The sequence below is a fragment of the Orycteropus afer genome, unplaced genomic scaffold (genome assembly GCF_000298275.1).
Source record: "Orycteropus afer afer isolate SDZICR_OR568_19922 unplaced genomic scaffold, OryAfe1.0 scaffold00006, whole genome shotgun sequence".
NCBI lineage: Eukaryota > Metazoa > Chordata > Mammalia > Tubulidentata > Orycteropodidae > Orycteropus > Orycteropus afer.
The window spans coordinates 15828533-15839183 of NW_006921593.1; the positions used below are offsets into that span (position 1 = coordinate 15828533).

Consider the following 10651-nt stretch of genomic DNA (forward strand, 5'->3'; position numbering starts at 1 on the left):
AATACCGCATGACAGTTGTCCCGAAACACACAGAAAGGCTCCTGAGTGTGGTGTCTGCAAGGTGTGTTAACCCCGAAGGATCGCAAGGCTCTAGTTCCTCCAACATCTGCCCACCCTCCAGTAAAACCTCCCGCTTGGAGATGAGCAGTTGGGGTAGGGTCCCTGGGAAGAACCGGAAATGACCCTGTGGGGGCTAAGCACGTCAGGAGCAGTTATGAGGGGGACGGGTCTGAAGCCCAGAGCTACCCCTTATCGGACAAGCAGTCTGAACCTGGACGTGTCTGTAAAATGGGGACAGAGTGCCAGTCCAGGCCATTCCCGCTCGTGGCACCGGCGCCAGCGCCACAGGATCTCTCGAAGCGGGAGGCCAGGCCGTTCTTCCGAGGTGCGTCCGGGCGGACTCACACCTCCAGCCTTCTGGTTAGCAGCCCTTTGCTACTCAGAAGAGTGTTCTGAGAACTCGAACTCACACCAAGCACTCAGCAGAGTCTGGCACCCAAACGCGCTGAGCCAGCCCCAGTCACGTGACTCCCGCTCTGGCTGGCGTGGGCTCCCCAAAACCGGCTCTGAGCTACACGCCCCACAGGCAGCTAGTCCCTGCCGCGGAGTCGCCTCCGACCACAGCGATCCCCACTGGGTTTCCGAGGCCATAAAGCTTTCCGGAAGCAGAGGGCCCGTCGTCCTTCCGCGGGGCAGCTGGTGGGTTTGAACCGCTAACCTTCGGGTTAGCACCGGATGCCTGATCTCCAGGGACTGCGGGAGTCACTGCGGGTCACGGGCCCCTGGGAGCTGTTACCGGGGTCCTGGAGAAGCCCTCCCAAAGGGTTCCCGCGCCCACTTGCGAAGGCTCGCGACCAGGGACCTGGGGATACCCCTCCGAAGAAGCCCAAGACGCCTTCACTGAGGACCCGGGACCTGGGGCCCGCGGAACATGCGCTAAGGCGCCCGGTGCATCCCAGCGCGGGCACCCATGGGAGCACGAAGCTGCTGACGCGACCCGGACAGCCCGAGAGCCGGGGACCGGAAGTCTCATCCTGCACTTCCGGCGGAGGCGGCCGGATGCGATGGGCGGGCCGGTGAGTGGGCTGAAGGCAGGGGTGCTGGGTGGGCCTAGGCTGGGGGCGGGCCCGGCGAGTGGGCGGGGCCGCGTCGCACACGCTGAGTCACTTCCGGGCGCGGGCGCGGGTGAGCGCGGATAGGGTGGCGGACAGGGTGCTCAGCGGGCCTGGGCCGCCCGCGGGGGACCCGGGGAGGGTGGGGTGCCATCTTGCCGCGGCCCGGCGCTAGACCCCCCATCCCCAGGCCTTCAGCCGCGAGTCTGTCTCCAGCCCCGTTTCTCGCCGCCTCTGGACCCCGGTCCCTGGATCACTCATCCCTAGACCGCAGTCCCTTCACGCCGGTCTTCCCCTGCCTCGCGTCTCGCGTCTCTTTCTCTGGGTGCCTAACTCCTGGGTCTCTGCGCCTGTCTCTCCTCCATCCCTCTGCTCCTCCTCGCCCCTGAACGTAGGTGTGGATAATTCCATTTGGGACCGGGGATGTCTCCAAAAGCAAATAAAGTGGAAACTCATTTTGCAGACTAGCAGAAGGGCGGAGGTGCTGGCCCCGGCTGTGTGATGATGTCAGCGAGTGCCATTAGGCTCAGCGTGCAGTTTCAAAGGCAATCCGTAGCAGCGGGAGGCTGGCAAGGCTGCGGGGGAGGAAGGGGCGCCTTCGCCTGCCCGGAAACACGGGAGACGATTTGACAATTGCATTCTTTGTGAGCCTGTGAATGAGTCTGACCAACCGATCCAAAAGGTTCCATCCCAGGATTTAAAAAAGCGGCTGCAGCCGGGAGTCAGCTCTGACTCCCAGCAGGCGTCGCTTCCCAGCCCCCTCTGGATGGATTTGAGCCCCTAATCTTTTGGTTTGCAGCCTGTTTTTTGCACCACCCAGAGAATCCAGTGTATTTATTTTGCTGTATTACAGTGGTGCTGTGGTTAAAGCATCGGGCTGCTAACTGAAAGATTGGTGGTTCGAACCCACCAGCCGCTCCGCAGAAAGAAGATGAGGCAGTCTGCTTCTGGAAAGATTGACAGCCTTGGAAACCCCGTGTGACAGTTGTACTCTGTCCTATAGGGTTGCTATGAGTCGGCATCAACTCTTGGCAGTGGGTTTCGTTTTATGTACACACGAAAAGTCCAGACTAGTTGCCATCAAGTGGGCCCTGACTCCCGGCGACCCCGTGTGGGTCGGAGTAGAACTTTGCTCCACCGGCTTTCAATGGCTGAGTTTTTGAAAACGGTTCATCAGGCTTTTACTCCAAGGTGCCTCTGTATGGACTCAGAGATGCCCCATCTGGGTGGTGGGAGATTCGGCTTGGGTTAGATTGAGCTGAGCAGCAGAGCACGTTGGCTGTGTGCATGACCCAGGGACTCCAGGTACAATCTATATGGACCGGTAGCCACTTGGGTCTCTACTCTGATACCCAGTGGTACCTCCCTAGGACAACTCCTCCCAAGGTGTCTTGGGCCTGCCTGGCTGACGTACTCCTTTCTGTTGTTGATGTTCTTTGTAGCATCAACTAAAGCTGCCCTCGAAGACTCTCAGCCATGGAAGGGATGCCATTGGTGGTCTCCAAGCAGAGAAGAGAAGTGTTGTGTGGCGTCCCCACCCAGGTGGTGTGTACGGCCTTCAGCAGCCACATCCTGGTGGTAGTGACCCAGTTCGGAAAGATGGGGACCCTGGTCTCCCTGGAGCCCAGCGAAGTGGCCAGTGACATCAGCAAACCCATGCTTACCACCAGAGTCCTTCTCGGGCAGGATGAGGTAAAGGGTCAGGGATAGGGGATCCTCTTCCGTGGCTTTCGTTTCTCAATAAGACCTTGGGGCAGGTGGAGGGCCAGCCACCCTACAGTGCACGTTTCCTGGGGCCTTTCTGGGTCTAGGGCTGGCCCACAGGTCCTCGGTGAGTGCTTGTCCCAGCCCGTTAGAATCTTACCCAGCAGGCAGGTCCAAGTGTGGATTCTAACATGTGCCTCTTCCTTGTATGACCCTGTCATGACACGCACCATTAACGAGTGGCTGCCCATGCTCTGTTCTAGAAATAGCGCTGGTGAGATGTGACAGAGGTCCCTTCTCCGGACTCCTTGCTGAGTCTTGGCAGATCAGAGGCAGGGGACTCGGAAGGAGGCACCAAGGGAATGAGTTTAATGACGCCTCCTCAGTGGTTAGTTTATGACTGGCGTGTTCCGAGTGTCTCGTTGAGCCCTGAATCGCAGTGGCATCGGATTATCACTTGGTGATTTAATGGTGGTGTGGGAAGCCCGTCTGGGTGCCTGAGGGATACTTAATGAAGGCACTAAAAAAAAAAGAACTGGCCTCTGCCACTCAAGTGGTCCCCTCCCCTTCCATCCACCAGCCTCTCATCCACGTCTTTGCCAAGAACCTGGTGACGTTCGTATCCCAAGAAGCTGGCAACAGAGCGGTCCTCCTGGCTGTGGCCATGAAGGACAGAAGCATAGAGGGGCTGAAGGCCTTGCAGGAGGTGATCCGCACGTGCCAGGTGTGGTGAGGGCCTCAGGACCCAACCCTGCGGCCAGCCTGCTGCTTGCCAGGAGGACGAAGGGAGACTCAGGCCCACTTGTGAGGGTTTGAAGATGGCGCCGGACACTAACAGAAGGCGGGGGGCACTCCTCTGCCACAGCCCTTGAGCCACCAGCACTCAGGCCTTGGGCAGGCTCCACTCTGATATCTAGTCTCACCCTTGGGTGGGGAGAGGAGTGGCATGTGTCTGGGAGAGTGGTGAATGACTCTCATTAGGATCATCACATATCTTTGAGAATCGAAAGGGTGACTCAGGAGGCATGATTCACAGCCCTCGGTGTGCAGTGCCCGTTGTGGGAGGAATTTTTTTTTTTTATCAAAAATAAATATGTATCCAAAATACTTCACTTTTTTTCCTAACAGTGTTGAGGTGGCTCAGCCACGCGGTGTAAGCTCAGTTTAGCCACAGGTCGGCGGAAAGCCTGTGGGCAGAAGCTGGAGCCCTGGGAGGCCGTTCTGCACACACACTTAGTCCTCTTCCTTTTGGTGCATGGCTGCTTCCTTGCCCCTGTTCCTGTGGGCCTTCTAGGATGCTTGGGAACCTGGCAGCCCTTAACTCTCACTCGACACATTTTTTATGGTGCACCAGTTACGGCGCTGGGGCTAGGGCACAGACCCCAGTCTCAGGAGCCATGTCCTCACGAGAGGGGAACAGACACACGTCACCCTGCTGGCCTGGGTTCCACCAGGGCGAGGGGCATCTGTTGGGGCAGTGGCTTAGTCTCCTAGGGCTGAGAGTCCCACAGGCTACATATCAGTTCAGGGGCGGGGATCTGAGTGCAGGACGGGGCTCCTGTCCGTTTCAGCTTCTGGTGGCTGTTGGTGGTCCTTGCATTCCTGGGCTCCTAGGTGTGGGGCCTGGGGGTCTGTCTGGGGGTCTTCTCCCTGTGCATCTGTCTGTCTGTCCTTGATATAACTCAGGAGTGATTAGGGTCAGGACGCACCTGCTCACTGCAGGTTGGAGGTTCAAGTTGCCCCGGTTACTGTGTGAGAAAGGCTGGTGGTCTCCTGAAAGTCAGCCCTGAGAGCCCTGTGGCCTGTGGGGGCACCACCAGTGAGCCGGCGAGTCAGAAACAGTGGGCCGCTCAGAGGTGGCAGCGAGTGTTACGCTCCAGAGTCCCGCCCACAGCGTGGCTCTCAGAAAGTCCTGCCGCCGTCCCTCCTGATAGTTCCAGGAGCTGCTGTGGGAGATCAGACCGTTGGCGCAACACCGGAGAGCTGCACACGTCCCAGGTGGTGTGCTCAGCCGCTACCTTTGAGCAGGACCGCTCTGTCTGCTACTTGGGGTAAAATACCACGGCAACAGGTTTGGTTGCTATGCAACGCATACATGGCCCTTGTGTACGCCAGAACCGTATGGACAGGTGCAAAGCCCTGGTTATGAGGGGCTACGTAGAGACAGAGAAGGGAGTGTAGACCCACGTGCAGGAACATGGGCTGCAGAGCAGAGACCGTGGGCCCTGAACGCAGACTCCCAGCTGGCTGAGAGACAGCCTGTCCTCTGAAGCCGGCAACACCAAAGACAGCTCTCCATGCACGCTTCCACCTGGCTCTGACCTGGTGACCTCTGTCAAGGCGACTCTGTGGAGCCAGGCCCGGCAGTGGCCACACCATCTAATTGAACCCCTGTGGCCACCATTCACAAGCAGGTTATGAGAAGACTGAGGCTCAGAAGGGCCAGGTGAGCAGCTCAGGTGATGAGTCGTGGCCCCAGGCTTGTGTCCTCTGCCCAGCCCCACGGTCGCCTGCCTCATTGAGACCGGGGCCCTGCTGCCTCCCTACGTCCCTTATTCACAGCTGCCCGAGCCGTCTGGTGGCTCTTGTCATTTCCCTGGAGCCCGCACCGTTTAATCAGGACACAGGCTGGTGCAGAAGGCCCTCCGCTCCCCTGAGCACTCAGTGCCGCGGCTGTGGTGACTCAGGAGCGAGAGACGCGCTCCAGTGAAGAGATCTCTGAAGCCGGCATCTCCGCAGGCAGGCTGGCTGCTTGGTGGCAGTCCTCACTCCTGGAGGCTGCCTGCCAGCGGTCAGACCGTCTCCTGGTTCCCGAGATTCACAGCTGGACATGCCCAGTGTGCAGTGGGCTCCCCTGACAGTGATGATCTGTGCCCCCCTCTGCTGCCCCCACCCGTCTGGCAGCGATCCTGCTGTGCTGGCTCGCGTGTGACCACCCGATGCAGGAAGCCATGCCACTGTGTTTCACCAGCAGGACCACCCGAGGTGCACAGGCTTCGGCAGAGCTTCCCGGTTAAGACGAGGAACCAAGGCCTGGCAATCAGCTTCCAAGAATGAGCTGACGAAGGGGGCCCTTCACATGGGTCCCGAGGGGTCCCAACAGCGTCGTCCCACACAGTCCTGGCAGGGGAGTCCTTCACACGAATCCACGTGAACTGCCCCGTGGGGTTCCTGCAGGGGAGACCCTCACGTGGATCCGTGTGAACTGCCCAGTGGGGTCCGTGGCCCATCATCTTCATGGAAGCATGTTACCAGGCCTTTCTTCCATGGCACAGTTGGGTGGGTTTTGCCCTGCTTTTGTGCAGCCCCAGTTGGAGGCCTTAGAATGCCCAGTGGCCACAGCAGTGGACACAAGCGCACAGTGATGTGAAGGTGGCACGGGGCCAGGCACACGGTGTGTTATACATGGGCTTGCCGTGACTCGAGGGCAGCTCGTCGCATTTTCTGCCACAAGGTGGACCTGCATGTCAGTCAGAGCCGGGGGAGTGGGCTGACGAATACGGAGAACCGTCCTGAGCAGCTTCTGGGGCCCATGGAGCCACATCTCACAGACACCCCACAGGGTAAGACAGCCCACGGCCACGGGAGTTCCACTCCCTGGAGTGATGCTGGCCGTCAGGAGGGCTTCGGGGCCAGTGGGGGTGGAGGCAGAGGCCCCGTCGTCATGGGTTCGTCGTTGGGCACTGCCAGGAGAAGACGGGCACACCGTGCCTTGTGTTGAGGTGGCTCAGATCCGGGAAGGCACCAGAGATGCTGGAGCCACCTGCAGAATGGGCCCCCGTGTGGGGCCGTCTCACAAGGACCCTGTCCTCCAGGGGGGCCCAGGATGCCCCGGTGGAGTCTGGGGCGGGGGAGGAGGCAGAGGGGAACCAGCTGCCCTTGAATCAGTGCTGACTCCCAGCACTGCCTCGCGTGTGGGATAGGCCTGTGCTCCACGGGGAGTCCGAACGGTTGGCAGTCGGAACCCATGGAAGGGCACCTCGAAAAAGGAGGGAAGGTGGGAGAGAGAAAAAGAGAGAGGCCAAGCTACTGACAGAGGGCGAAGGAGTTTGGGGAGGAGGGAGGACCCCAGCAACCCTGGCCCTAACGTGGTCTCCCAGGGACCCCGACCATGACCCAGGACTCCCACCTACCAAGTGCTGGGCATGGCCTGCACGGCCCCTTTGACCCCCACCACAGCTGGGGTGAGGATTGGGTGGGCCCCTTCACAGGCAGCATGCTGTGAGCGGGGATCCCCACCTGCCAGCCACGTGCCTGTGTCTTGGACCTGTTTCCTCATCTGTACAGTGGGGTGCCCCTGCCCCACAGCAGCGGGGGCGCTGGTCACTCCCCGGGCGACCTGCTCACAATTCAGAGGGGCTGTGATCAGCCTTGTGGCCATGCTGGTCCCAAGACTCCCTCAGACTTGTCAGCACGGGCTGCTCTTGGGGTGTTGGGGCCAGACAGGGACAGGTGGGGAAGGCGGCGTGTGGCTGGTCAGCCTTGGGAGCTGGCCACAACAACCACCTCCATGCAGGTGGGGGTGCAGGCGACCTGCCCAAAGCCGGCAGCTGGCCAGGGCTCAGGGCAAAACCTTCACCAGATCTTGGACCCCCAAAGCCTCTGCTCCACCCAGAGGAGAGGCAGACCAGTGGGTGGCCACGCCGGTCCAGATCCAGGGCACAGAGGGCGTGGTGAAGAGGGCCTGCAGCTGGCAGGGTGGGCCAGACAGGTAGGGCAGGTAGGGCCAGGCTAGGGGCCGGCTGGGTGGGGAGAAGGGCGTTGGGAGGGGCCTGGCTGAGGCAGGAGAAGTGGTACCAGGAACCAACCCAGGCTGCCACAGCTGGGAGCTGTGCTGTGGGCAGACAGCCTGCCACAGGGCCTGGCCGGCAGCAAGAGAACCAGGAGGACGGTGAGGTATTAGCATGGGGTACTTGGGGGGTGCACACACGGGGGGTACGTGTATGCCTGTGTGTGCATATGTATGTGTGCATGTGTGTGTATGCGTGTGCTACGTGTGTGTGTGTGCACGCCAGGGATGCCGTGTCCGTGTGGGAGCTCCCGTAACAAGAAGGGGTCTTGGGCCAGCACGGTGAGTCCAGTGTGAAGCAGCCCACTGCCCAGCCCCCTCCCAGGCAGGGCAGAGTGCCCAGGAGGCAGGGGAACACGGGCCTGCCCGTGCTGACTCCTGGGTCTGGGCGGCACCACTCTCTGTCCAAACCCCACAGCACCTTCCTACGGAATCAAAGCCCTTTTCACGTTCACAGTCCCTGACAGGGATGGGGTACCCAGGAAGCGAGGTAAGCACAGGCTTCCTTGTGCTGCTTACTATTCTGGAGTGACAACGTGAAATCAAAGACGGGGTGAAGCGTGTGGGTGGTGGTCCACTACAGATCAGTAAGCACAAGCCAGCCCATGCTTACCTTGCTCATTGGGTAATCTGCCCCCACTCCTAGGGCAAACACCCGGGACCGGCCTGTCATCCAGGCTAACGCACAGGCACAGAGAGGTCCCCGGCAGACACAGCCTCCTCTGAGAACTAAATTTTCCAGAAGAAGGGAAGTGTGGGCTGAGCATGGGCAGGACAGAGAGAGGCCCAGGAGAATGATAGCGTTGAGATGTGGACACCGAGGTCCGGGTCTGGGGTCAGGCCACGCCGGGATGCAGCTGGAGCCTCTGGCTGCCAGGACCCAGGAGGGTGGGCACAGCTGGAGTCCTGAGCCCTGGTCCAGGCTGGCCCTGCTGCGCTGTTGCAGCTGTGGCCACTGTGGGACAGAGGAGCGGACGACAGGGAACCCTGCTGCTCCGCCCAAGGTCACGGGCATGATGAGAGGCCAGGGCTAAGGTCCGACCTGTGTGGTTGCCGGACCGCTGCTCAGCCCAACACGGCCACCAGTGCCCTGGCTGGTGTGGCCACCAGGAGGCAGCGCTCCCTTGCTTGTCCAGTCCTGGGGCTGACAGTGACTGCTAGGCGGAGGGGAGGAGGCCAGGACAGGGCTGAGAGCTCGGGAGAGGGACCAGAGCCCCAAGGACAGGCGTCCAGGCTGCAGAGCTGGCGTGGGTGCTGGCCGGGGGCAGGTGGCAGAGCCGGGCCCCTGGGGAGCCTGTGTGGGCAGAGCCCGGACGTGGGGGTGGGCTGCTCACCCCTCTGTCTGCTGCCGCGTGCGGTGCCAGTCTGGGCCGCTTCCCAGACCCTAGCCAGGCAGGCGAGAGGGCCTCCCCCACTTCTTGAAGACAGTCTTGGAACCCTCAGAAGTGGGCTCTGATTCCCTGGATGGTCCAGTTAAGCATGCGACTGTTAGCTGGAAGGTTGGCAGTACAAACCCACCCAGACGTGCCTCGGAAAAAGGCCTGGTGATTTATTTGAAGAGGTCACCTCCTCCTAGAGGTGGGGCTGGGCCCCGCGGGGCCAGTGATCACGGACATGACCCTGCAGGGTGTCTAGTGGGTGGACGGCCACTGCAGAAGAGCAGTCAGAAATGCCATTCATTTGCCAATGCCCTGGGCCTGCCAGGTAGGGCTCCAGCAAGTGAGGCCTGGCTGGTGAGAGTCAAGGAGGCAAGGGTCCTGGCAGGTGAGGCCCGGCTGGTTAACTGCAGGAGCTGAGGGTCCCGGCAGGTGAGGGTCCCGGCAGGTGAGGGCTGTGGAGCACCAGGAGAACCTAGCCAGCAGCAGGTGTTGGCTCCTCTCACCCCTACCCTCGGTTGCTGCCCCAGGGGTTCTTGGGTGGAGCTGCCCCACAGAAGAGCCCAGCCCTCAACTCCACACTGGGCCTACCGGCAGAGCACCTTTGAAGCCCCAGCCCAGTGGAGCAGGAGCTCGGAGGACTGCCGGGCCAGCTGACCCTTCTGGGGGCCCAAGCTCAGAGCCAGGTGGCTGGCGACCTGAGACAGGGTTCTGGCCACGGCAGGAGCCAGCCTGGACGGAGGCTAATGAGCCATGGGCAGCCCCAGGGTGGGAAGGCAGGGCTACAGCCAGAGCCGAGGGCATTGGGTGGGACTGGCTGGGCCGACTCTCGCCCACCCCACCCAGTCTGCCCCCCCCCAGGAGCTCTCCTGGGCACCTGCTGGTTGCTGGGAGCTGCCAGGAGTCAGTCACCATCACCTGGGCCACAGTCCACAAGGGTTAGAGGCCCCGTGCCCCAGGGAGGGCGGGTGAGGCCAGCCTGCCATGGCTTTGAGAGGTCAGCCCAGCCACTCTGCCGCCTCCTGAGTGGGCGAGGGCCATGGCTCCAGCCACCAGGGCAGAGGCCTCACTCAGCCGGGAGTCCCACAGGTGGCCGGGCAGGGCCACCATCCCAAGGGGCCTGGGTGCTGAGCCCCATGTCTCTCAGGTCCAGCACCCTTGTCCATTGTGCCCAGCCTGGCACAGCAGCAGTGGCCTGCCCTCCCATCTCAGGCTTCTGAGGCACGGCCAGGCCAGCAGAGCAGCACCACATGCAAGGGCTCATCAAGGACTCAGCCCAGTGCGTGAGCTCAGGGCCGAGCAAGGTGGGGCTGGGCACGACCCCCACAATGCACAGCTGGGGGGCCAGGAACCCAGGCTCAGTGCCAGCAGCAGGGACCCCCTCACTCCCATGCCTTCGTGGGCACCCCAACCTGCATGAGAGCCAGACACATGCCCCAGAGCTTGGGGACGGTGGCACCAGGAGACCACTCCCTCTTAGGAGGCCTGGGGCTTGGCACAGGGCATGGGGCTGCCCACCTGGCTGTACGGACGGCTGTCTCAGGACATGGTGAGGATGAAGGGCCAGGTTGGGAAGCATCACTCACTCCCAGATACTGCTGTCCTGGGTGGGGGCAGAGACAGACGTCGCCAGTGTGCGGTGGGCAGGGCCCCGGCTGGGGGCACACAGA

At 61.6% G+C, this 10651-nt stretch overlaps 1 protein-coding gene across 1 annotated transcript; it reads left to right on the forward strand.

Annotated features, from left to right (window-relative positions):
- The first annotated feature begins 2588 nt into the window (after nt 1-2588).
- Nucleotides 2589-3549, forward strand: PSMG3 (proteasome assembly chaperone 3). The gene is made up of 2 exons (XM_007941227.1): nt 2589-2804; nt 3397-3549. The coding sequence occupies exons 1-2, from the start codon at nt 2589-2591 to the stop codon at nt 3547-3549; spliced, it is 369 nt and encodes a 122-aa protein (XP_007939418.1).
- Nucleotides 3550-10651: the final 7102 nt, after the last annotated feature.